The 27,463-nt window shown below is 42.6% G+C and overlaps 1 protein-coding gene and 1 long non-coding RNA gene across 2 annotated transcripts in view; one reads left to right on the forward strand and one right to left on the reverse strand.

The window, feature by feature from the left end:
* MAP3K1 (mitogen-activated protein kinase kinase kinase 1) overlaps positions 1-6,411 on the forward strand; it is a 74,856-nt gene extending 68,445 nt beyond the window's left edge. Inside the window, exons 17-20 of the mRNA XM_062211993.1 lie at positions 494-625; positions 1,464-1,606; positions 2,589-2,720; positions 5,357-6,411. Coding sequence (XP_062067977.1) covers positions 494-625; positions 1,464-1,606; positions 2,589-2,720; positions 5,357-5,506 — 557 coding nt within the window. The 3' untranslated portion in view covers positions 5,507-6,411. The remainder of the gene's footprint in view (positions 1-493; positions 626-1,463; positions 1,607-2,588; positions 2,721-5,356) is intronic.
* LOC133774360 (uncharacterized) lies at positions 4,016-27,410 on the reverse strand. Its single transcript, XR_009868063.1, has 3 exons — positions 27,282-27,410; positions 6,405-6,571; positions 4,016-4,204 (listed from the first exon to the last, which is right to left on the reverse strand). It is a non-coding gene; the product is annotated as an uncharacterized LOC133774360 (long non-coding RNA).
* Positions 27,411-27,463: the final 53 nt, after the last annotated feature.

Below are 27,463 nucleotides of genomic sequence, written 5' to 3' on the forward strand. Positions count from 1 at the left end.
TGCCAAGGCTGTGGAAGCCTTTAGGGTTCGCTGACTTTGATCTTATTCCGATAGGGTCATAGTCAAAGTGGAAGTTCTCTCCTCCCTTCAGAGAAAGGTACCTCCTTCTTTGATGGCCCCGTTCTTTCCACTGGGATCTCACTCACAGAGATCCTTCATTTAGGTCTTTTTTTTTGTTGTTGTTGAGAAGGCAGAAGTGAATAGTACTTTTCAGGAACAGTTCTAGCCAAAATTGTTAACTTTAAAAGCTTCTGAAGTCTTGTCCGTCCACTAAACTTGTTCCATGAGGGTTCCATGAAAATCTCTCCTAATATAGACTTTTGAGATAGTATAGGATGTGTTAGTTTATTTCAGTTTCACTTCTGAGATATAAATATAACATTTCAAATGTGAATGTGAGCTCATACAGTAACAAGCTTAAGGAACCAAAGTGTAATGAATACTTTAAATTCTGGCTTCGGTTTATTATTAGTGTTTTGTGTTTCTCTTATAGGGGGATCTGTGGCCCATTTGCTGAGTAAATATGGAGCCTTCAAGGAATCAGTCGTTATTAATTACACTGAACAGTTGCTTCGTGGCCTGTCATATCTCCATGAGAACCAAATCATTCACAGAGATGTCAAAGGTGGGGCATTCTTTTTGTATTATCTAGTGACAATAAGACAATACACGTAATTGTTCTGAACTACGTTTCCAGCTGTGGGATTGTTTATCCTGAGCTCTAGGATGTTAGAACTGTAAGGAGCGTCGGGTGTCTTAATCCATGTTCCTCACTCTACAGGCAGTTGCTTTCTGTTGTCAGAGGCTAGCTTTTCACAGACTTACTGCTGTTGATGGCAGAAATGTAGAATTTGGGTCTCTTGATTGCATATCTTGACTTCATGGTGTTCTGACTCTGAAAACATTTCTGTTTATTGAGAATAATTGGAATATCTTAAACTTCTTTCAAGAAAAATCCTTCCAAATATTTTGCAAGTTCAGCTTATTTTTGTTCAGAGCAACGTTGGTCTTCTGTCATAAGTCTCTTTAGCTGGTGTTTGGTGATGTATTGAAGTAATTCTATAACATTACGTTGTAACAGTTTGACTTGGTCTAGACCAGTTAATGTTTCAACAAAACTGTCTTAAAATCAAAGTCACACTAAAATTGTAATTTTGGAAAAAAGTGTTTGTTGGCAATCATTCTGTTGAAGGTTTCAGTACTTCAGCTTCACTCTGTCTCTGCACTTCTCTCCCTATGCCTGTCCTTCAGACTGGCCCTCCGAGGCTTTTGGTTACTTTGCCAGAGATGACCCATGTCCCTGTAGTAATCATGCAGTGAGGGGACGAGACCAGCTGCCTCTGCGCCTGGGACAGGAATCCCCTTCTTTGCCACAGTCCTGATGTCCTCAGTAGCCTCTTCTGGATTTTTAATCTGTCCTTATTTTGTTAACATAGAAGGTCATTTGCTCTTCTTGTTGACAGGTGCCAATTTGCTGATTGATAGCACAGGTCAGAGACTGAGAATTGCAGATTTTGGAGCTGCAGCCAGGTTGGCATCGAAAGGCACTGGTGCAGGAGAGTTTCAGGGACAGTTACTGGGGACGATTGCATTCATGGCACCTGAGGTGAGAAGCAACTTTGAGTGTGATAAAAGAAAATGTTTGTAGTTCTGTGCAACAGCATTACGCCATATTATCAAGCATTGGTATCCTATTTATACTTACCAATTAGAAGTCTGCAGTCCTAAAAATAAAATTTAATAGTATTCTTTTGGGTTTTTAGTGATTTTATTTATTCAAAAGGTAGAGTTACAGATAGAGATCTCCCTCCACTGGTTCACTCCCCAGATGGTAGCAATAGCTGGGGCTGGGCCAGGCTGAAGCCAGGAGCTTCTGCTGTGTCTCCCAACACTTGGGCCATCTTCTGTTGCTCTCCAAGCACATTAGCAAGGAGCTGGATTGGAAATGGAGCAGCTGGGACATGAACCGGCCCCCAGGTGGGATGCTGACATTGCAGTCCGTGGCTTAGCCCACTACATGCCACAGTTCTAGCCCCTTAATAGTAGTCTTCATTTCAGGCCTTTCTGTCTTTATCTTGACAGAATTCTAGAAGTTCAACTTTAATAGATTTGCTCAGTGTTTCTAACAAGGAATTGCTGGGTAATTTATGGTAGCTGTTTTGTAGTAAAGCCAAAGTACACACAATAAAAAACTTTAATAGTTTGTCTCTTCTGAAGGGAGATGAACACACAGAGGTTGGTCTTCCTGGCAGTGGAAGACGTTGAACTATCATGGCCCCTGTGGCCAGAGCCCTTCATGTTCATGTGATCATTCAGTGTTGTCCTCTGGTCACCTGCTTTACCAGGAGCACTGGACTGCCTCCGAATTCTGTGACATGACTCTTTAGAATCTCACAATTTCCCAGAATATTTCTGTTACAGATAGGAGAGTTATCTTGTTAGTAAAACAAATGAAACAGCAGATAGTCCACGTCATTGCTCTTGGTACCGTTGTTTTGCTATGAAGTTAAAAAGCTAGTATTCATAACTGCAAAATGGTTTTTTATTTAAATGAGTCCCATTTCCAAATTAACTCTTCTGTATTTCAGGTACTAAGAGGTCAGCAGTATGGTAGGAGCTGTGACGTCTGGAGTGTTGGCTGTGCTATTATAGAAATGGCTTGTGCAAAACCACCCTGGAATGCAGAAAAACACTCCAATCATCTTGCTTTAATATTTAAGGTAATTGTGAGGTCAGAATTCCTCCTTTGGGCTCGAATTGACAGGAGGCACATTCTCACAGGTTCTCCTTAATGATCAGTCCAACACAAAGTTAAAGCTTCCTTGAAATAAATATGTCTCCAGGAACTTGGGGTTGTCAGTGTTGGTGGCCTGTGTGATCAGTTGTCACTAGCTGAAGTAGGCATGCTCTGTAAAAGTCACTAGAAACACTGAATTTTCTAATACTAAGTCATTGCTCATGTTCAAGGGGGCTTCAAAGTTTGCAGATATGTTCCTAAACTCGTATACATGAAATGCATGAAGTTTTTATACCTTAATAAAAGGTTTCTAGCTTTAAAAAATTGTGGAAACTTTTTTGCTCCAAAATAAAAAAAAAATTTTTTTTTGACAGGCAGAGTGGATAGTGAGAGAGAGAGAGAGACAGAGAGAAAGGTCTTTCTTTGCCATTGGTTCACCCTCCAATGGCCTCCGTGGCCGGCGCACCACGCTGATCCGAATCCAGGAGCCAGGTACTTATCCTGGTCTCCCATGGGGTGCAGGGCCCAAGCACTTGGGCCATAGCAGAGAGCTGGCCTGGAAGAGGGGCAACCGGGACAGAATCCAGCGCCCTGACCAGGACTAGAACCCGGGTGCCGGCGCCGCAAGGCGGAGGATTAGCCTGTTGAGCCATGGCGCCAGCCTCAAAATAAATCTTTTTAGTTCTACTTTTCCATGGACTTTTTTGAAATCCCTTGTATATATCTGTCACTTTAAAAAAAAATTGTGAAAATACATAAAAATCTTCCAATTTTTAAATTTAATTTTCCATTTTGTGTATCTAAAAAATTCACAACCAGGTCTTGCCAAATTCTTTCTAGCTTTTTACAGCTATTAAATCCATTCTCCATTTCCTCCATGGACTAGTGGAGTGGTTGAGATTTTTAGCTTTGAGCAGTCCCGTCATGGTTAGTAGTACAGGCTTTGGAGTCAGACCTTCTTGTTTCACACCCTGACTCCAGCCCTCAGTGGCCATGGGACACTAAGATGACTTTGTGTTTACCCTCGGTTTGCTCATTTGTGAAATGGGTGTAAAAATAGTGCCTACTTCATGAGATCATGAAGAGAATCAGATACAGGAGGGCCTTGGGCACTTGGTCCCCACGTTACCTCTCACCTGCCATGTGCTCTCTGCAAGTCCTTAGCCGCCTTGGACAACCCCCATTTCATACCATCACTCTTCCTGTCTTCCCCCATCTCTTCTCTGTGGGTCAAACCCTGGTTCTCAGGATGCCCATGACTCCCTGGCTGCCGCTTCCCGAGAAGGTACCTGAATGTGCCCGTGTCTGTTGCTCTCTGGGTACTTCCCTTCCTCTCTTACCACCTTTTTCAAGCTCTGGCCGCCCTCGAGTCCCTTCACGTGTGATGCACTTCTCTTCCCTCCTGGACAGAAGGTGCTCAGTATCGATTTCAAAGCTTGATGCTGTTTTCAGAGTTTTGGTGCAGCCCTGGAGACAATAGGAAGTGAGTTTCATATTGGCACAGTTGCACTTTAACAGGCTTAGTTGCATTCTGCTTCGTAGATAGAGCTGCAAGAGAATTTTTGTGCAGCATTTCCAGTTTGCTTAACTTCTAATACATACTTTGAGGTCCGTGAAGGCAACCAGGTAGAAAAGCAGCTTTCTCAGTTTTATGCCGTGTGTGGTGGTTTAAATTGTTGAAGCCCCCCGCCCCGCCCTGTTTTAAGCAAATGACTTGGTAATATCTGCTGAAATTTTAAATATACTTATGCTCACTGTTAGAAATTTACTTTACATGTACCTGTAGAAAGTTCCCAAGTTCAGGATCATCTATTACACTATTGCTTATAATACCCCAGACCTGAACTAGCTAGGGTATCCATCCGTAAGAAAGTAATTAAATTAGCCACACAATGCAAAGCTGTACAGACATTAGAGAATAATGTGAGGCTGTTGGTGTTGATTTAGAAAGTGTACAAGATATATTGATAGGTGGAAAAAGTGTTTAAAGTGATCCCTTTTTGTAGATATTTTATGAAGAAGATCTAAGGGGTGTTTTCATGTGATTCGGAATGAGTAGGTAGGTTTAAATGATTTAATATTTAACCTGTTTATCAAAGAGTTCTTCATAGTGTTTGATACTAAGAATTAGGACTTATGTGACACTGAAGAAAAAAGTCAGTGCAGTTGTGTTTTGGGTGTACTAGATAGACTGGACAGATTTAGTCTTTCACACTTCAAATATTCCTGTGCTTAGAAAGGAAAATGTTCAATGAAGCAGAAGTAACCATCTAGGAGAGTGACTCTCAGGAAAGTAGGATCCATTTGAGTAAGTACATTTCCTACTTGATCGTTTTAATGTACTTAGCCTTGTTCTTTGAGATAGTAAAACCTGTAGCGCCCATCTGAATAGGATATATTTGACCCGATGCTGAAATCCTAAAATTTGACAGGTTTTTAGAGGAAGCCTCCCCTCTGGTGGGTGAGCTTTCCCAGGGGCTTCTTGGCAGAGAAAGTCCTCTCCCTTTGGCTTCAGTGCCCCCCAGTGCTCAGGATGACAGAGGTTGAGTGTGTGCACACAGGCTCCCTGTCACAAGGCCCAGCTGTGGAAAGCGTCAGCCCTCTGGTCTTTTCTCCTAGATCGCTAGTGCAACTACTGCTCCATCCATCCCTTCACATCTGTCACCCGGGTTACGGGACGTGGCTCTGCGCTGCTTAGAACTTCAACCTCAGGACAGGCCTCCCTCAAGAGAGCTACTGAAGCACCCCGTCTTCCGTACCACGTGGTAGCCAGTGGTGCAGATACACCATCACAGAGACAGGACGTTCAGCCAGAGCAAAAGACTCGGGTGAGGAACCACGCTGATACTCTGCTGGCCTTCGTGCTCCTGAGCAGCCGTGACCGAGGCCAGCGGGAACCCTTACCTAAGTATGTGATTGACAAATCATGATCTGTACCTAAGCTCAGTATGCAGAAGTCCACAACTTGTGCAGAAACTGTAAACCGTGCCTTTCAAAGAACTGGCCCTAGGTGAACAGGAAAGCAGTAAAGTTTGCATGACTAAATAACAAACAATTTTATTTTTTGGAGCACTTTTTCAGCAATATTAGCAGCTGAGGGGCTCAGGATCAATTTGAGTGTTTCAATTATTCTTCCATTTTCTAGAGTGATCACAAGCAGGGGGCTCTGCAATTCCGTTGTTGTTGTTGTCACTGGCTATAAAAAATCAGTATCTGCCTCTTCGAGGTCAGAGTATGCTACAAGTAGCAGTAAATCCATATATTTTTAAAAGTTGATAACTTCCTGATGACCCACAGTTGACCTTTTTTTTTTTTAATTCCTGGGCAATTGTGGCTCATTGTGCATTTTACTGTTGGCCCATTCATTTCGTTTTTGCAAATTATGGTTCTGTATTTTCATTTCACCTTCATTTTTCTTTTACATTCAGGGAAAGGTGATCTTTTCAAACCAGAAAAAAATAGAACTAGGTGTGAACTTGAGTTTATTAAATATCTTGCTACTGCAAGCATTTTTTAAAATACTGATTTAATTTCATTTGTTTTTCCAATTGAAATAAAGCGCTACCTACATTGAGTCAGTCACTGCTCTTACTGTGCAGGTTAAATATAAATTAACTGAAAATCAACTGTTCTGTATGATGCAGCTTACAAACAAGATCAAGATTACCTTGAAATTTTTTTGAATTTTTTAAACGTCTTTGGTTTCTCATGGTAAACGGTAGGAAGCTTCACGCCATGTTAGTCTTCCTCTGTGTTTAACAGTTCCTCATTCACCATCACCACCAAGAAGTCGAACTGCTATTTTCCTTCTACCATGCATCTTCAACAGTAAGCCTGGTAGACAATTAAGAAAAATTAAATTGGATTTTAACGTATTCAATTGCCAATTGAAAATGTCTTTGAACAGTTTTGCTTTGAACTTGGAAAATACGTTCAGAGAAAAAAGTGAAATTGAATTGTATTTACATACTAATCCTTTGGATTTTGCACAGCTATCTAGTGGTTTTAGTCTGGAGTAGAATTCAGATGCATGGAATCTCAAAGGAAAATGGTTGTTCTTTTACCTTTTTCTGGTGAGTCTTTTAAATTAACCATTAAATACAACTTTGAGATGTTTTAACTCTTCAGAAGCCAGTGTGAAATGGAATTGGTTATTCTCAAAGACTCAGGATAAACTAAATAAGCTATATAGAGTACATTTAAGATGTACAACACAAATTGGAAGTAAAATAAGTTACAAGATAAGTTTACAGGGATATATTGCATATAATCTTCAAAAGGCAGTTTTTTTATGTGAATGTTTCTTAGTAAAATTTTACATTCCTTTGTTTTGGAAGATTGGCAATATTTGAAGAGTTAAAAAATAGTACAGAAATGTGAAGTTTGGTAGCTGTATATGTGTTGTACTTGACTTTTTTTTTTGACTACTTAGAATTTTCACAGTTCTAGTAATATTGTTTCCGATTCCCTCATGTGCAAGCTTTAAAGGATGCACTCTTGCCATTGTATGTCCTGGAAGGTTACTGGTCAGACAGGCCCTGCGTCTGGCAGAGATGTCAACTGTAGAAACTGAGGAACCTCAGCTCATCAGTATTACCTTGTAGATCACCGTGCCCACCACATTCCAAACTCAGACTGGCTCTCGCTGTCCAAACCAACTGGGTTTGAGTTCCTTCACAGTTCCCTCAGCTTGCTGGTAATTGTGCTGGTTTGTTTTTGTTTTGTTTTCAATGCAAATGTGATGTAATATTCTTATTTTCTTTGGATCAAAGCTGGACTGAAAATTGTATTGTGTAATTATTTTTGTGTTCTTAATGTTACTTGGTACTCAAGTTGTAAATAGCGTCTACTGCTGTTAATTCCAGGTCTACTACCTCAGGTGTCCTATAGATGTTTCTTCTACCAAAGTTCACTTCCACAATGAAATGACATTTGCTGTGTGACTACAATTCCTAAGACTTCCAGGGCTGAAGGGCTGACTTCTAGTAGCACCTTACTGTGCAAGCAAATGTTACAAAAAAAAGAAAAAGAAAAAAAAAAATCTCTGGGTTAAGAAAATTTGGCTTAAATGTATCCTTTGTTATTTTAAATATATCAAGATATTTTAATTAAAATTTTTACCCCATTGAACCAATTTTATAGTATTTGTACCTATTTTGGTGTTTTGTCTTTATAGTAAATAAAAGTTTTTGAACAAAAGTTGTTATTTTTGTTTTGAAATAATTTCATCCTTATAAGAGGGTTGTAGATAGGGCTGTTGTGGAGCAGTGGGTCACGCTGCTGCACGTGACACCAGCATCCCATACAGGCCCTGCTTCAATTCCTGCCTGCTCCTTTCCTCCTCCAGCTCCCTGCTAACGGGCCAGGGAAGTCAGCAGATAGTCCAAGGACTTGAGCCCCCTGCATTCCTGTGGGAGACCCGGATGGCTTCTGCCTTCAGCCTGGCCCAGCCCTGGTCATTGCAGCCATTTGGGGAGTGAACCAGCACTCCGCGCTCAGACTGTCTAGTGTACCCACCCTCCTTGTTGCTGTCACTCTGGCACAACCTGTGTCTTGCCCTCCCTCACCTGACTGCTCTCCCTGTTTCTCCCCAGTCTCTGCCTGCTTTCCCTGTCTTGCCCCTTCCCTGCTCCCTTTCCCTCTCTCTATCACTCTCTCCCTCCCACAAGAGCCTGTGTGCCCACCCTCCTGTCTCACTTTCCGGTCTCATGCCTGCCCACCCTATTTCTCGCCCTCCCCCTGTCTGGCTTGCCGGCTCACTCACTCTCTCGCCCTCCCTCCCTGTCATGTGTAACAAGTTGGATGGACCTGAAGGACTTGATATTAAATGAAGTGAGCCAGGCACAAGAAGTCAAATACTGAATGATGATCTCACTCATTTGTGAGATGTTTCAATTTGCTCTCACAAGTTGAGAGGCTGGGCTCATCCAGTGGAGTGGGACTGGAAGGTTGGTCAGCAGGTGTTAGTGTTAGCTAGGTGTTAGTGTTAGTGTTAGTTAGGGCTAAGTTCTGGTGTACTTCAGCACAAGACAGGGAGTATAGTTACTAAGAATGGGGGGGCAGCACCAGAGATGCCAGCATCCCATATAAGTGCCAGTTCAAGACCCAGCTGCTCCACTTCCAATCCAACTCCCTGCTGATGTGCTTGGTAAAGCAGCAGAAGATGGTCCAAGTGCTTGGGCTCCTGAACTCATGTGGGAGACCTGGAAGAAGTTCCTGGTTCCAGCCTGGCCTGGCCCTGGTGATTGCGGCCATTTGGGGTGTGAACCAGTGGGTGGAAGATCATCACTAACTCTGCCTTCCAAATAAATAAATCCTTTTTAAAAAAAAAAAAAAAGAAAAAGTGTTCTACATATCAAAAGTATGAGAAGCAAGGACTTTGTACTCTCTGTAAGGAAAAAAAATGACAAATTTAAGATTGAATATGCTAATTTACCTGATTTTATCACTACACAATGTATTATGAACCAAACATCACACTGTACCCCAAAAAGCAGGAGCACATCAAAAAGTTGCTTCCAGCAACCACAAAACACCAACATGAACAGCTCTACACACACCAAGTCAGCTTCACAAGAGCCAGAGACCAGGTGAGTGCTTCTTCAGAAGAAAGGTCGCATCAAAGAAGTAAGAATGAAAGCGTGGCCCACGTCATCGCTCCCCCCGCCCTGGGAGCCACATGTGGAAAGACGCCTCCTGCTGGGGAGTGAGCTGAATCCCAGTGCCTGCCAAGGCCCACCACGACAGTTCAGTCAGACCGAGACCCTTGCCCTTAGCAGTGGAGTGGGTATTTGGAGCCTCCACAGCTAGGCGGCTTCTGCCACCCCTGGAGAAGCCAGCAGAGGGTGTTTGGAACAAGGCCTGCAGCCCCTAGACTGATTTGATAAAGCCCAGAGATGTCTTGCCCTCCAGCCTGTGCTGACTGCACCTCTAGACTTGCCCAGCATCATGCAGACTCACACTCGCCAGGTTGGACTCGTTTCAACCTGCTGACATCTGGTGAGCTTGTCAGACACTCCCGAGACTCCAGTGACCTGTGATGGGGAGGGATCCAGATGTGACCAGTCTGGGGCCAGTGGGCTGCCTTTACTACTCTCCTCCCACCCTGGACAGACGACCAGAGGCCATGGGACTGGGTCTCGGGACAATGCTGCGCTGAAAAAGCCCAAGAATGGGCAGATCCTGACATCTCCCAAGACTAGTGCCTGTGAACAGGCTCTGGATTGGCTCCAGTATCAGACACCTGTGCCCTGGTGAGACAGACTTGTTTGGCTCTGTATCACCCCTGGATTCTTGCAGGCCTGGTGTGTACCCTCAGGATTGCATAGGGCCTGGTGGCCAAGACCTAGGGGCTGCCTGTATCACAGGGAGCAAAGAATCACGACTCGGTGTCAGGCTGAAAAACCCAGCATGGAGCAGATACTAACAGTCCCTGCCCTAGGCCAGTGCCTGCAGGCAGAACCTCTGGACCTGCTTCGGTGCCCAGTGATGTCTGTGGTCCTGGTGGAGCAGCCTCTCCCCTAGCCAGCACCACCAGTGGTTGATGGGCGCAGCATCAGGCAGTGAGCCCAGCTCAGCCGCGCACAGGCCATAGGGCGAGTTTCAGTCCTACCTATGAGCTGCACTGGTCTGGGTGGGCTGAGGGCTCCAGATGTGATCTAGCAATACGGTATTTGTAGACAGGACAAGGAGTCTGATCCTACCCCAGGCCCAGGAAGAGATCCATAGGTGGACATTACCCCCTTTTAAAGGTACTTCCTCAGTACGTAATCAGTGCTTCACCTGCAGGACTGGAACAAATTTGAGTAGGAGAAGTACTGGAAAGCTGATCAGAGAAACAGGAGCAGCAGACCTTGGGTAAAGGACAACCTAGGGTGCTACCTAGTGCTTTACAGCTAGAGTATCCAGAGGCTCAGAGAACACAGGCTGCTTGGGATTTCTGGACAGACAGCCACAGACGAGTGTTCACTGTGCGGGTGGCATTGCGCGCCACAAGCATCAGGAGCTTCCAGGAAACAGCATTCAACTAAGGAGCAGAACGAGGTGCCAGAAAGCAACCACCTAGGGACTGAAAGTTCCAAATGCTCAGATGAAGATTTCAAAATAGCTGTTTTAAGGAAACTCAATGAAATTTAAGAGAATATAGACTATAACGTTTGAAAGAATAAATTAGACAAAAGCTAGCAGAAATCCCTCTACTGAAAAGTACGCTTGGTGAAATTTCAAATGAGATAGAAGTTACCAATAGCAGAATAGGTCAAAAAGAACAATCAGTGATCTTGAAGACAAGGTATTTGAAAACACATGGAGGAGGAAAAAAAAAAAAACAGAGGAATGATGAAAGCTTAGGGGAAATATAGGAGAGTGCGAAAAGAGCTAATATTCGAGTTACTGGAATTTGAGAGGGACTTGAGAATGCCACAGATTAAAAAGCATACGCTGAGAGAGGACGACAGAAAACCGTCCAAACCCACAGAAAGATACAGCTACCCAGGCACAGGGGTGTCAAAGGCCTCCAGTCAGAGTCCGCCCCACCAAGTCTACCCCAAGGAAGGATATAGGATAGAGCTATTAACATCTCCACGTTTAAAGAGAGGATTCTCAGATCTGCGAGTGAAAGAAAAGCAAGTAACACATAAAAGTGGTCCTAATCCACCACACTGCAGACTTGTCAGCGGAAACCTTACAGCCAAGAGGGAGTGGGATGAGATTCTTACAGTACTGAAGGTGAAGGGATGACAGCCAAGACTACTGCATCCAGCAAAGCTCTCCTTCAGCTATTCGGGAGAAAGACATTCCCAAACAGACAAAAGTTGGGAGTTTATCACCACCTGACTTGTTTGACAAGAAACATTCAACAGGAGTTCGCACAGTGGTACAGCGAGTTAAGCCACCACTCAGGATGTCTGTATCCAATATTACAGTCCTAGTTCAATCAAGTCCCAGCCTCTCTGCTCTGATACACCTTCTACCCAGAACTTGGGGGCCTGGCACCCACATGGAAGACCCAGATGGAGTTCTAGCTCCTAGCTTCAGTCTAGCCTAACCCTGTCTATTGCAGGCAATTGGGGAGTAAACCATCAGATGGAAATATTCTGTCATTCTGCCTTTCAAATAAGTATTTTTTATTTCTTTTTAAGAGAAAAATTAATTTTATTGTATTAGGATGTTCTGATATAGAAATACTACATAAAACAGTCACAAATCAAATTCAATGAGATACTGAAAAGTTACTATGTCAAGAACAGGTAAGATTTATCAGGATCCATAATGTTCATTTGACATTTGACAATAAATCAGTGTTATCACACTTTCTTAAAACAAAGGAGAAAAATCATGTGACGACTATCACATATGTAGACAAAGCATTTTTGATAACATTCTATACTCATGTCAAAACATAGAAAATGGGCATTTACAAAAACTTCTGCAGTAAAAATAATATTTATTTTTATTATACTTAAAGATTTATTTCTACTTATTTGATAAGCAGAGACACAGAAAGGACAGAGGCGAGACACAGAGGGAAAGGTACCTTCCATCTACTGATTTGCTCCCCAAAATGACCACAAGGGCCAGGGCCCAGGCCAAACCCAGGAGCCCAGAGAGCCACCTAGCTCTCCCCTTGCAGGTGGCAGTGGCCCAGGTACCTGGGGTATCTTCTGCTCCTTTCCCAGGTGATAAGACTTGAACCGGTGCTCTACAATGGGATGCTGATGTTGCAAGCAATAACTTAACCTGCTGTGCCACAGTGCAAGTCTCAATCAAATAATTCTTTATTCAAACCCTGTTGTATGTTTCAGTTGTTATCTGTACTATATCTTTTTGCCTTAAAAGGAAACACAATTTATAGTGCTTGCTTTAAAAAGTATATGGATTTTTAAAGAAGTTAAGAGAAAAAAATAGCCAATTATTTATCATTTGAAGTGTTCTTATTTGCAAAGGCTCAGGTTTATCTCTGATATTTTTTTGCAGGCTGAAACGTCTTTGACATTTCTTGTGCTATAGTCCTATTGGCAGTAAATTCAAATTATTTCCCTTCATCCAAAAATATCTATTTTGCTCTCATTTATTAAAATATCTTTGCTGCCTATGGAATTCTGGGTCAACAACTATCTTTTTATTTCTTTCTTTTTTTTTTTTTTTTTTTTTTTTTGACAGGCAGAGTGGACAGTGAAAGAAAAAGACAGAGAGAAAGGTCTTTCTTTTTCCGTTGGTTCAGCCCTCCCAATGGCTGCTGTGGCTGGCGCACTGCGGCCAGTGCACAGTGCTGATCTGAAGCCAGGAGCCAGGTGCTTCTCCCGGTCTCTCATGCGGGTGCAGGGCCCAAGGACCCGGGCCATCCTCCACCGCACTCCTGGGCCAGAGCAGAGAGCTGGACTGGAAGAGGAGCAACTGGGACAGAATCTGGTGCCCCAACTGGGACTAGAACCTGGGGTACAGGTGCCACAGGCGGAGGATTAGCCTATTGAGCTGCGGTGCTGGCCTATCTTTTTATTTCTTCTATTTATCTTGTTGCATGAGAGATTTCTCTGATTTTTCAGATAAATCAGATAAACAGAAGTATATATTTATGGCATACAACATGAAGTCCTTGAAATATGTCTACATTGTGAAATGGTTCAATCAAATAAGTATTTTTTAAAAAGAAAAAAAATGCTAAGGGGAGTTATTTACATTGTAAAAGATACTAGCAAGAAGAAAATATTGATGAAAAACTCACTGGGAAGAGCAACTATACAAACAGTTCAAATTGGTCCAATATTGTAGATGTGATGTGTAAATCATTTATAGCTTTACCATCAAGACTAAAAATATGTAATCATAAAAATATTAAGGCAATATTGAAAGAGGTCAAAGTTAACATTAAAAATTCAAAGTTCAGGGAAGGGGGCCAGCGCGGTGGTACAGGTTAATCCTCCACCTGCGGCACCGGCATCCCATATGGGCACTGGTTTGAGTCCCAGCTGCTCCTCTTCCCATCCAGCTCGGGAAAGCAGAAGATGGCCCAAGTCCTTGGGCCCCCGCATCCATGTGGGAGACTGGAGGAAGTTCCTGGCTCCTGGCTTCAGATAAGCGCAGCTCCGGCCGTTGCAATCATTTGAGGAGTGAACCAGCGGATGGAAGACTTTTCTATCTCTCCCTCTCACTGTCTGAGACTCTACCTCTCAAATAAATAAATAAAATCTTTTTTAAAAAAAATGCAGGGAGGAAGAAAATGCAAATGTAAAGTTCTTTAGTAGGATTTCTTATCTCCTTTCTTATCTATAATTAAAATATCATTTCAAGAAAGCTTGCTATAGCTAACAAGTTTTTTGTAACCCTCATGGTAACCACAAAGCAGGAACATGTACAGAGTTATCAAGAATAATAAGCAAGGAATCAAAACACACCAGAGAAAATCACTTATCCCTAAATGAAGACTGTAAGAAGGAGAAAGGAGCTATAATACAAAACACACAGAAAAATGGCAATGATAAGCCCTCACCTAGCAATAATTACCTTAAATGACTAGGGACTAAATTCTCCAACAGTGACTTAATGACTTAACGGATTAAAAAAAAATCCAGGGGCCAGTGCTTGTGGCACAGTAGGTTAAGCCATCTTCTGCAGTGAAGCAACCTAAACGGGTGCCTGTTCAAGTCCCAGCTGCTCTGCTTCTGATACAGCTCCCTGCTAATGCACCTGAGAAAGCAGCAGAGGATGGCCTAAATCCCTGGGCCCCTGCATTCACATGGGAGACATGGATGAAGCTCCTGGCTCCTGGCTTTGGCCTGGCCCAGCTCTGGCCATTAAGGCCCTTTGAGGAGAGAACCAGCAGATGGAAGATCTCTTTCTCAGTCTCTGTCCCTTTATAACTCTGCCCTATAAGTAAAATATTAAAAAAATAAATAAAAAGAACCCAATTACATGCTGCCTATATCCTATATGGGCACCACTTCATGTCCCAGCTGTTCCTCTTCCAATCCAGCTCCCTGCTAATGGCCTGGGAAAACAGTAGAAGATGGCCTAAGTGCTTGGGCCTCTGCACCTACGTGGGAGACCTAGAAGAAGCTCCCGACTTTGGATCAGCCCAGCTCTAGCCATTACAGCCATTTGGGGAGTGAACTACAGATGGAAGACCTCTCTCTGTAACTCTGTGAAAGGAAGGAAGGAAGGAAAGGAAGGAAATGAAGAGAAAGAAAGGAACTTCACCTCTAAGGACACACAGACTGAAAGTGAAAAACTAAAGCAAGATATTCCACGCAAATGAAACTCAAAACAACACAAAGGAGCTGTCGCTGTGGCACAGCAGGTAAAGCTGCCGCCTGCAATGTTGTCATCCCATATGGGTGCCGGTTTGAGTCCCAGCTGCTCCGCTTCTGATCCAGTTCTCTGCTATGGTCTGGGAAAGCAGAAGATGACCCAAGTCCTTGGGCCCCAGACGAAACCCCTGGCTCCTGGCTTTGGATCGGCTCAGCTCCGGCTGTTGCGGCCATCTGGGGAGTGAACCAGCAGATGGAAGAGCCCCCCCCCCCCCGCCTCTCCTTCTCTGTGTAACTGACTTTCAAATAAATAAATCTTTAAAAAAAAAAAAAAAAGGAAGCAGGATAATATATATATTAAATAAAAAACAGGGGGATTGTATTAAGATGGTGGAGTAAGGAGGGAGCTTACTGCTCTAGTCTAGGAGAAAATACTTTTTAAAAAGTGGAGAGAGTTCAGTCTCAGGGAAGAGTTAAGGAGGAAATGGCAGAGGGTGTGGACACCCACAACTCAAGACCCCAGCAGCCGAGAGCTTCGGCACCAGCTTTGGAGAGTGAGACAAGACCAGATTGCAGCAGCCCAAGCCACTGGCTATGAAGCTACAGGAAGAGCCTGGAGGGAATCTGGCTTGGAGCTCTGTGGGGGATAGTGCACTTGCCAAGCTAGATGAGAAAAAAAGGGGCAGCACATTTCTCTCTCCCTGATCATCCTGCAGTGGCGACCTGTAACAAGCCAATAAAGAGCTGGCACCATTTTAGACGTATGTACCAGCTGTGCCAGCTCGTGTCCACGCCTAGCAACAAGCCAAGCTAAGACTCCCAAGTATGGTGGGGAGAACTGACATGGGGCTGGGTACTCATGACTGTGCAAGGCCTGTGTGCCAGGACTGTGAAAACACAGAGGCCGCATGGGAGTTCTCAAGCTGTGGCTGGGACTTTGGGCAGTCACTGTGGGAGGGTCCACATGCTCAGGGCTCCCTTGTTCCCTGGTGAGGGACACTGGTGGGGAATGTGCTTACACTGAGGACTGCACAGATCCTTTGTGTGGTGCTTGTGGAAGCACAAATACCATACCCACTGGGGCTAGCAGCCAGGTACTGGTCTTCTTTGAGGAGAGGACATAAGCTGAATCTACACCAACAGAGCCGAACAAATCGCCCCTCTGATTTAAAAAAAAAAAAAAAATTAACCACACCTAACCTCAGTATCAACTCTTAACATTCCCATCGACTTGGAGCACTGAACAGATCTCCCTGGCCATACTCACTACAGGTCTTTAGGTATTCCCTGAAAGCAACAGTCCACTAATCTACTCAGATATACTACAAAGATAAAAACTGCCACAGAAAAAAAATGAGTATCTCTACAAATGCCCAATAATAAATGCACCAATTCAAGAAGCAAAAATAAGGAACACAACATGACGCCCCCAAAAGAATACAACATTTCCATACTAGATTGTAAAGATGAAGAGATTGAAGAAATGCCGGAAATGGGATTCAAAACATTGATATGATTACTTAGAAGTAAATCAGAAGGAAATACATGAACTAATGAAATCCATGACATGAAAGAAAATTTCTCCCATGAAATTGAGACCTTAAAGAGAAAGAAAAATGAAATCTTGGAAATGAAGAATTCAATAAAACAAAAAATGCAGTGGAAAAGCTTAACAGAATCAGTGAAACAAAAGAATAATATCGGAGTTGGAGGGTAAATCGCAGGAAATTATACAGTCAGACCAAAAAACAGTAAGAAGAAATTAGAAAACTAAAAACCATATTAGTAATCCACAGGATACTATAAAATGACACAATATATGAGTTCTATGAGTTTCTGAAGGCATGGGAAAGGGTTAGAAGATCGTTTTAGTGAAATAACAGAAAACTTCCCCTAATTTGGAGAAAGGGACATCTAAGTACAAGAAGCACAAAAAATTCCTAATAGACATTCCCAGAAAAGATCTTCACCACGACACATTGTAATCAAACTCAGCACAATAAAACACTGAAGATTCTAAAATGTGCATGAAAGAAACACCAGATTATTTTCAGAGGATTTCCAATTAGACTTAAAGCTGACTTCCCCTCAGAAACCCTACAAGCTAGGAGAAAATGTCGAAAAATATTCCAAGTCTTAAGAGAAAAAAAATTGTCAACCCAAAATACTGTGCCCTGCAAAGCTCTCATTTAAGAATGAAGGTGAAATAAAGACCTTCCATACCAAACAGAAATTAAAAGATCTTGTCACCACCCACTCAGCCTTACAAAAGATGCTTAAGGATGTGCTACACAAGAAACACAGAAACATGGTCATCACTGTGAAAGAAGGTGAAGGCAGAAAAACTCCCAGTAAAAATACAAAGGAAATACAAAGTAAACAATAGGAATATTTATGGAAAAATGGAAGGACCTGAAAAACCCAAGGGACCCTTACTCCGGTGTTTGGTGTGCTTTGTAACAAGTGTGGCTAAGAGCTAATTGCAGATTTCTTGCTTCTGTACTCATTAGCTTTGCTTGCTAATGCCTAAGGATGAATCTTGTAAAACTAGAAATTAGGGTTTGAAAAACCCGCGCACGGGAACAAGGAACCAGCACCAGATGTCCCTCCCTCAAGATTAGCTGACACTCTGTAAGTTTCGATTTCCCAAGTTTCGGTTCTCCGAAAGTTTCAGTTTCCACAGAAAAGAAACTAATTGTAACTCCCGCCTGGGGCAACCACTCCCCATCTAAAGGACCCAATGAGTACTCATGGTAACCTTTAAACTAGCCAATCAAGCCAAAGTCCGCGAAATATGTTAATCATGTGGTTTTTGCCTTTAAAAGTTGCTTGTAACTGCTGTTCGGGGCTTCTCTTCGCCTCTGGTGATAGGGAGCCCGTTTGCACAAACGTCTAATAAAAATCCTCTTGCTCTTGCATCTTCCGGTCTGGAGTTTGGGTCTTTGGGCGACCACCCGAGCGCATTGGATTCCCAAACTTGGGATCCTTCAGACCAAGTCCTTATTCATCAATAGACACCTTGAATGTAAATAGCCTCAATTCTCCAGTTAAAAAGTACAGACTGGCCAAATGGATTAAAAAACAAAACCCATCTGTTACCTACAATAAACACATCTCACCAACAAAGATGCATGCAGACTGAAAGTGAAAGTATGGAAAAAGATATTCCATGCTAACAGAAACAAAAAAGAGCCAGTATAGCCATTCTAATAACAGACCAAATAGACTTTAACACAAAAACTGTTAAAAGAAAAAAAGAAGGGTACTCTGCAACAATTAAGGAATCAACTCAACAGGAAGATGTGACTATTATAAATGTATATGCACCTAATTACATAGTAACTGGCTATTTAAAAGAAATGTTGGGGCTGGCACTGTGGCATAGTGGGTAAAGCCACTGCCTTAGTGCCAGCATCCCATATGGGAGCCAGTTTGAGTCTTGGCTGCTCCACTTCTGATCCAGCTCTCTGCTATGGCCTGGGAAAGCAGCAGAAGATGGCCCAAGTCCTTGGACCCCTGCACCCACGTGGGAGACCCAGGGGAGGCTCCTGGCTCCTGGCTTTGGATCGGTGCAGCTTCAGCCATTGTAGCCATCTGGGGAGTGAACCAACAGATGGAAGACCTCTCTCTCTCTCTCTCTCTCTCTCTGCCTCTCCTCTGTCTGCATAACTCTGACTTTCAAATAAAATAAATCTAAAAAAAAAAAAAAAAAAGAAATGGGCAAAGGACCTGAACAGACATTTTGAAGAGAAGAAATTCAAATGACAAACCAACATGAGAAAATGCACAGGATCACTAGCTCTCAGGGAAATGCCAATCAAAACCACAACGAGGTTTCATTTCACTCTTGTTAGAAGGGCTCTCACAGAGAAATCAACAAACACTGGTGAGAATGTGGGAAGAAGGGTACCCTCATCCACTGCTGGTGGGAATGTAAACTGGTACAGCCACTGTGGAAGACAGTATGGAGATACCTCGGAAATCTGAATGTAGACCTACCATATGAGCCAGCCATCCAACTCCTGGTAATTCACCCAAGGGAAATGAAATCAGCATATGTAAGAGTGATCTGTATCCCCATGTTCATTTCAGCACAATTCACAATAGCTAAGATATGAAATCAACCCAAATGCCCATCAACTGAAGACTGGATAAAGAAATTATGGGATATATACACTATAGGATACTACACAGCAGCAAAAAAAAAAAAAAAAAAAAAAAAAAAAAAAAAGAAGTTCTGTCATTTGTAAAAGTTGGATGCAGCTGGAAACCATTATACTTAGTGACATAAGCCAGTCACAAAAACCACATACCATATGGTCTCTCTGATCTGTGGAACTAATAATCTATAGAAACAAAACTGACACCTTGAATTGAAATCACTTTAAACACCTGTTGTTTTGACGAAGAACAATGTTTTCCTTGTTTGTTTCTGTTCTTTTTTTTCTTCATACTATTCAGTAAACTCTACTTAGTATAGGGTTAATCTTACAAGTATATAATTAATGAAAACTGACCTTTGTTAAACATAAGAATCGGAGGGGCCAGTGCTGTGGCGTAGCTCGTAAAGCTGCCACTTGCAGTGCTTGCATCCCATATGGGTGCTGGTTCGAGTTCCAGGTGCTCCATTTCAGATTCAGATCTCTGCCATGGCCTGGGATAGCAGTGGAAGACGGCTCATGTACTTGGGCCTCCGCACCTATGTGGGAGATGCACAGGAAGCTCTAGACTCCTGGGTTCGGCCTGTGGTGCAGCTATTTGGGGAGTGACCCAGCAGATGGAAGATCTGTCTCCTTTCTCGTTGTAACTCTGACATTCAAATAAATAAATCCTTTTAAAAATTTGTTTATCAGAGTCTGGGGAGGAACGTGGAGTGAGAGGGGTGGGGAAAGGTTGGTTGATGCATACTGGTTTAAAGCTAGTAGGAATAAAAAGTTGTAGGGTTCTTTAGACAGTAAGGTGACTATAGATAAGGTACTGTGTCTGTTTTCCTAGTTTAAAACGTTTCAAAGATAGGATTTTTGATACCTTTACTATAAAGAAATGTAAAATGCTTAAGAGGACAAATATATTTACCCTGATTGGATATCACACAATGTACATGTTACCAAAAATCACATAATACACTATAAATATGCATACTTTTTATGTATCTGTTAACATTTTTAAATAAAAAAATGGGAAAAACAGAGCCCTTATGAAATGCCACCACTGCAGGCGCCAGCCTCGCTTGTGATTTTCAAACTATCCTTTCTAGTAGCAATAAGCACAGCCAGTGCCTCTTCCACTATAAAGCCCACTCCCTAACTAACTAGCTACAGGGCTTCAGATTTGGAGACATAAAAGAATAAAGCATATTAGTATTTTTTTAAAAAAGAATTATTTATTGGGGCTGGTGCTGTGGCATGGCAAGTAAAGCTGTCACAGGCCTACTGTGCCACAGCACCAGTCCCAATAAATTAATGTTTTTTATCCCATATGGGCATCCCTTATGGACACGGGTTCGAGTCCTGGCTGCTCCTTTTCCGATCCATCTCTCTGCTTATAGCCTCAGAAAGCAGTGGAAGATGGCCCAAGTTCTTGGGCCCCTGAACCCACATGGGAGACCTGGAAGATGCTCCTGGCTCCGGATCAGCCCAGCTCCTGCTGTTGCAGTCATTTGGGGGAGTGAACCAGTAGATGGAAGACCGATCTCTCTGTCCCTGTCTGTAACTCTGTCTCTTGAATAAATAAAATCTTTTAAAAAAGAAAAAAAAAGATTTATTTATTTATTTGAAAAGGCAGAGTTAGAGAAAGAGATACGCCATCTGCTGGTTCACTCCTCAAATGGCCACAATGGCCAGAGCTGGGTTGATCCAGAGCTAGGAGCCAGGAGCTTCTTCCAGGTTTGGTGCCCATATGAGATGCTGGCACTGCAGGCAGCAGCTTTATCTGCTTTGCCACAGTGCTGGTCCCTATATGTTGTTATTGTAAAATCTTGTAGTGCTCAGAGATTAATGGAGACATGTGTAAAGATCACAGCTTTGATAGGACTCCTCTATGCTAAACTTGGAGCAATTTAATCCAACAGAACAATGACGCCAAGACGCTGATTTACAACCATCCATGATCCACAGGGCAGGGAGTGGAAACCTGAGAGTTGTCCTTAGGTAAAAGCGCCAGCTAAGAAACTCTGAAATGAACATGGAAAGTCAAAGAATCGCAACTGCATCATTTTGCAGTCCTCAGTGTAATTGACTCAGACAAGAATCTTCAACGATGCAGAAGTAATTTAGTACAACGTTGCCGGCAAACAAGATCTTCCCATGGCTAGAGCATCCCTCCATAGGTGACTTATTAAGTACAAAGGAAAACTGGTATCTTCCAATGGAAGTCTGTTGATGGCCACTTCAGAAAAGGGGCTGCATTTAGCATCTCTAACAGTGGAACACAAAATACACATACAAATATACAAGTATGCATGCACTTACATGTGCGTTTGTATATCTGAGAGAACAAGAATAATGTTGCAACATGTTAACCACTGGTGAATTTACACAAGATACGTGGCTGCTCATTGTACTACTGTGCTAGAATTTTCAAAATAAAAAGTTGAGAAAATGTAAGTTTGCATATTTTTTGGATTAGATTATGTTTTGTATTTTACCTTAATTCCTTCCCCCACCCCTCTTTCTTCATCCGAGTTCTTATATTTCAGTGACAAGCCAGCCTAATTTGAACACCAGTGGAGTGACTTAGGCAATTATGTGACATCCAGCAGAGGGCAGCAAAGTAAAACTTAAAGGGCATTCTTCAACAGGGTGTGGACTTTTCCAGACACCTGAAAAATCAAACTTCAAATCAGCCCTTTCTCCAGGAATAGAGCAGAAATTCTGATGTTTCACTCAGAAAACTGAACTAACTCATGACAATCACTGAGAACTCCAGCTTTCCAGTCTGAAAACTAGATTCAATCTTCCTGTCTCCTCTCCTGCTCTCCTGTCCTAGCACACCTGTTTGCAGCTGGCTGGCCATCCAACCATCCACTCACTGTTTCTCTCGAGTTTCCCAGACTCTAGCTTTCCAGCCAGTGCTCTGTTCATGAACCTGCAGTGACTCTCCACTACCAACTACTTCAAACCTCAAGGTTTCCCTATGGGCTGCCCTTACTTACCCTGCCTAAAACCTGCCCTTTTCCTACTGCAAAATCCCTGCTCTGCTCCTGTTAATACATTCGTGCTCTCTGAACCATTGTGTTCAGTCTCACTTCTCCATGTTTGTTCACACCAGTTCTCAAAACTGTGGTCTCAGGGCAGTCGGGAATCTTCCAGTTGACACCCAGGGCTGTACTGTACAACCCTGCAGGCATCATGCACACATACCTCTAACCATGTATATTTATTACAATTATTTTCCAGTAGATGGCAGTAAAGCAGCCAGACAAAGGGGTAGCTTTTGCAACTTCACACTGAGACTGGCAGAAACCATTTTTCTCCTCCTTTTTATGCAATGCTTTAGGTAGGTCCTGCAGCACAAAATGACTTAAAAATACTTTGTGTCTAATGTCACTGGTATGCAACTACTACTGTAAGTCAGAGTTAGTTTTAACTTCAACATCAGATGAAATGTCTTAGCATGTAACTTCCTTTCTCAAATTTTAAATCACAGAATGTGGTTCTAACACACACTTCCCGAATATTTTTGTCTTCATGTCTCATTAAACTAAGATGATCAGGAGCCCCCAAAGAGGTTTTGTTTTATGGCTTAAATCTATTACTGTTTACTGTATCATATTAGACTTAATATTAAATATTTATTAAAGCATTATGAGAAAATAGCTATATATCCCCTCCCAAATACGAGAATGGCATTAATAAATATTTTTGCCCATCTTCCTAATTTCTGCCTTAATTAAGGATCATTGGATTCTCATGCTGTTTCTGCCTTCAGTCTGTTTTCTTTTCATGCATCACGTAACCTCTGGAAAACTCCATAGAAGTAAAGACAAATAACATCTTATTAGTACTGTAAAAATCATTTGGGGAGCTGGTGCTGTGGCGTATTAAGTTAAGCCTCCACGTGTGACACTGGCATCCCATATGGGCGCCAGATTGAGTCCCACCCAGCTTCCGATCCAGCTCCCTGCTGATGGCCTGGGAAAGCAGTGGAAGATGGCCCAAGTGCACGGGCCCCAGTACCCACGTGGAATACCTGGCTCCTGGCTTCGGATCAGCTCAGCGCTGGCTATTGCGGCCATTTGGGGAGTGAGCCAGTGGGTAGAAGACCGTTCTCTCCATCTTTCCCTCTCTAACTTTGCCTCTCAAATCATTTTAAGAAGGTTTCCAGAAAGATAATAATTTTGACCTTACAGACGCCCAAAAAAGTCCTAGGGACTCCCAGTGTCCCCAGGCCAGATTAGGAGAAATGCTGGCTTCTGCTCTCCCCCACTTCCACCTCTCAGGTACTCATTTCTCTGAAGCACTCCTAACTCCACAATTCATACAAAAATTTTATAGCAATGAATATTTATTTTCTAAATTATGTTTTCCCAATTAGACCTAGACATACAGTTGTCAATGAATCAAGATTTGGCACTTAACACTATCCACATTCAACAGAATAGCTTTTCAGATAGCCTACAGAATATCCATCAACACCAAATGCCATCTTTCTTCCAGCAAAGAATTGTGAAAAGTTGAAAAGTACTCCCTCTTACTTCTCCTGCCCCATTTCCCTAAACACACACACACACACACACATAAACACACACATGCACATGCACACAGGCACATGAACACAACTTCTCTTGGTTGGCTCATTCCCATCAGCACACAAATATACTATCAAATCTTTCCACCTCACCAAATCTCTCTGCTTTGGGGTACATTTCTCTGCCTCCTTTTAAGCAAAACGTACCAGAAAGAGAGGCATACACTTGTTTCTCCTTCCTCATCTCTTTTTTTTTTTTTTTTTTTTTTTTTGACACACTCAAATACACCACAATTTTGCCTCTTGCCAAATTATCATGAATCTACAATTTGGGAACTTCCATGGTTTCTATTCAATCTACATATCTTTGCCTTTTCCACTTTTCCTTGGTATCTCCATCCTGTCCTCTGGCAGAAAACTAATTTAATCTCCAGCTATGGCTTTGGAGCTCCAGATGTGAATATTCAACCAACCACTTGACCTTTCTCAGAGGCTCTTTGAAACCTCACCCTCCCACATCCAGTCCATCTGCCCACATTCTGTCAGCTCCTCCTCCAAAATACAGTCCTAACCCACCCAGCCACCCACCGTCTCCACCTTCACAGGTCACTACTCAGCCAGGTTTGTATCATCTCTCGACTGCCCCCTCCTCGTTGACTTTGCTGATACGGCGATTATCTAGCTATTCCCTACATAGCCCAAGGTAAGCTTTAAAAATACAAATCAGGGTGGTGTTTTGTCTAACAGTTAAAATGCTGCTTAGGTCACCCACATCCCAGATCAGAGTGCCTGGGTTTTGATTCTCTGCTCCACTCCTGATTCCAGCTTCCTACAAATGTGTACCCTGGGAATGCAGAAGTATGAAACAAGACCCCTACCTTACACAAAAATCCACTCAGAATGGATTAAAGACCTATATCTATGATCTGACACCATCAAATTATTACAGAACATTGGAAAACCCTGCAAGACATTGGCACAGGCAAAGAATTCCTGGAAAAGACTCCAGAGGCACAGGCAGTCAGAGCCAAAATTCACAATTGGGGTTACATCAAATTGAGAAGCTTCTGCACAGCAAAATAAAGTCATCTAAGTGAATAGACAACCGACAGAATGGGAGAAATTATTTGCAAACTATGCAACCAATAGAGGATTAATAACCAGAATCAACAAAGAGATCAAGAAACTCAGCCATAACAAAACAAACAACCCAGTTAAGAGATGGGCCAAGGACATTTTTCAAAAGAGGAAATCCAAATAGCCAACAGACACATGAAAAAAATGCTCAGGATTATTAGCCGTCAGAGAAATGCAAATCAAAACCACAATGAAGTTTCACCTCACCCCAGTTAGAATGGCTTTCATACAGAAATCAACAAACAACAAATGTTGTCAAGGATGTGGAGGAAAAGGCACCCTAATCCACTGTTGGTGGGAATATAAACTGGTACAGGCACTGTGGAAGACAGTATGGAGTTATCTCATAAATCTGAATATAGACCTACCATATGACCAAGACATCCCACTCCTGGGAATTTACCCAAGAGAAATGAAATCATCATATAAAAGAGTTATCTGTACCCCTATGTTTATTGCAGCTCAATTCACAAAAGCTAAAATATGGAATCAACCCAAATGCCCATCAATTGAAGCCTGGATAAAGAAATTATGAGATGTATGGAATACTACACAGCAGTTAAAGCAAACAAAAAAAAAATATGATCATTTGTAACAAAATGGATGAAACTAGACAATATCATATTTAGTGAAATAAGCCAGTCCCAAAAGGACAAATACCATATGTTCTCCCTGATCTTGTAACTAATAGAGCATCTAAAAGGTAATCTATAGAAGTGAAATTAACACTTCGAGAAGCAATGACTTTGAACAGCCCTTGTCTCAACTGTTGAGGAACAGTTTGTTTTTTCATACAATTTGATAAACTTAGTATAGATTTAATCATATGCATATGAAATTAATTGAAAATAGATCTTAGTAAAAAAATAAGAATGGGAATAGGAGAGGGAGGAGAAAGAGGGGTTGGGAGGGTGAGTACAGTGGGAAGAATCACTATATTCCTAAAGTTGCATTTATGAAAAGATAAATAATTATACATTCAAAAAAATCCACAAGTATATACCCTGGCAAGCAAAAACTGATGGCTCAAGTACTCGGGTCCCTACCACCCATGTAAGTGAGCCAGACTGAGCTCTTGGCTTTTGGCTTCAGCCAGGCTCAGCCTGGACCATTATAACTATTTAGGGAGTGAACCAGCAGATGTGAGCTCTTTCAAACAAGTCAGTATTTTAAAAATCTTACTGTTCCAACCAACCCTTGCTTAAAATCCTCCAATGACTTTATTGCACAAGGAATCCCAACTCTGGGGCCAGCACTGTGGCAGAGCAGGTAAAGCCGCCACATGCAAAGCTGGCATCCCATGTGGGCACTGCCTTGAGTCCTGCCTGAGCCACTTTTTTTTTTTTAAATTTATTTGAAAGAGTTACAGGGAAAAATAGAGACAGAGAGAGGTCTTCCATCCGCTGGTTCACGCCCCAGATGGCCACAATGGCTAGAGCTGAGCCGATCCAAAGCCAGGAGTTTCTTCTGGGTCTCCTATGTGTCTGCAGGGGCCCAAGGACTTGGGCCATCTTCTACCACTTTCCCAGGCACATTAGCAGAGAACTGGATCAGAAGTGGAACAGTAGGACTTGAACCGGTGCCCAAATGGGATGCTGGTGCTGCAGGTCAGGACCTTAACCCACTGCACCACAACGCTGGTCCCAGCTGCTCCACTTTTGATACAACTCCCTGCTAATGATCTGGAAAAAGCAGTGAAGATGGTCCAAATGCTTAGGCCTCTCCCCCTCCCCCACCACTTCCCCTCCTCTTTCTGCCTCTCCCTCTGCCTCTGTCAAATAAAATAAAAAAAAAAAAATCTTTTTAAAAAACAGTTATAAGATAATATTCATAAACAACTTTATTCCAACAAATTTGAAGCCTTAGATGAAATAAACAAATTCTATAAAAAATATAACTTACCAAATGACATAAAGTGAAACAGAAATTTTCAATAGCCTTATATTTAAAAGAAATTAAACTTGAATTCATTATGGAAGAAAACCCAAGCCCCGATAGTTTCACTGGCAAATGCAATTGGTCTAAAAATAATTTTTTTTTTGGACAGGCAGAGTGGACAGTGAGAGAGAGAGAGAGACAGAGAGAGACAGAGAGAGACAGAGAGACAGAGAGAAAGGTCTTCCTTTGCCGTTGGTTCACCCCACAATGGCCGCCACGGCTGGCGCGCTGCGGCCGGCACACTGCGCTGATCCTAAGGCAGGAGCCAGGTGCTTCTCCTGGTCTCCCATGGGGTGCAGGGCCCAAGCACTTGGGCCATCCTCCACTGCACTCCCTGGCCACAGCAGAGAGCTGGCCTGGAAGAGGGGCAACCGGGACAGGACCCGGCGCCCCAACTGGGACTAGAATGGAGGATTAGCCTGTTGAGCCACGGCATTGGCTAATTGGTCTAAAATTTTAAAACATACTTCAAACTAAGTGTAAAATGATACAGCACATATAAAAGCCTGCAGACGTTACAGGACAAAGTAACCGACCTTCGCTGCTCACCGCTGGACAGCCAGTTCACCAGGGACGAGAGCGGGTAACAGGAAAGGGTTTATTCAAGCTCCTAGAAGCTTCAGGAACAAGAGTGATGGCTGGATCCCAACTGTGCTCTTTTCCACCAATAAACCATCAAAAACGGTTTTTAAAGGGAGGAGGCAGCTGCAGGTGGAGG

Source organism: Lepus europaeus, chromosome 15, assembly GCF_033115175.1.
Source record: "Lepus europaeus isolate LE1 chromosome 15, mLepTim1.pri, whole genome shotgun sequence".
Taxonomy (NCBI): domain Eukaryota; kingdom Metazoa; phylum Chordata; class Mammalia; order Lagomorpha; family Leporidae; genus Lepus; species Lepus europaeus.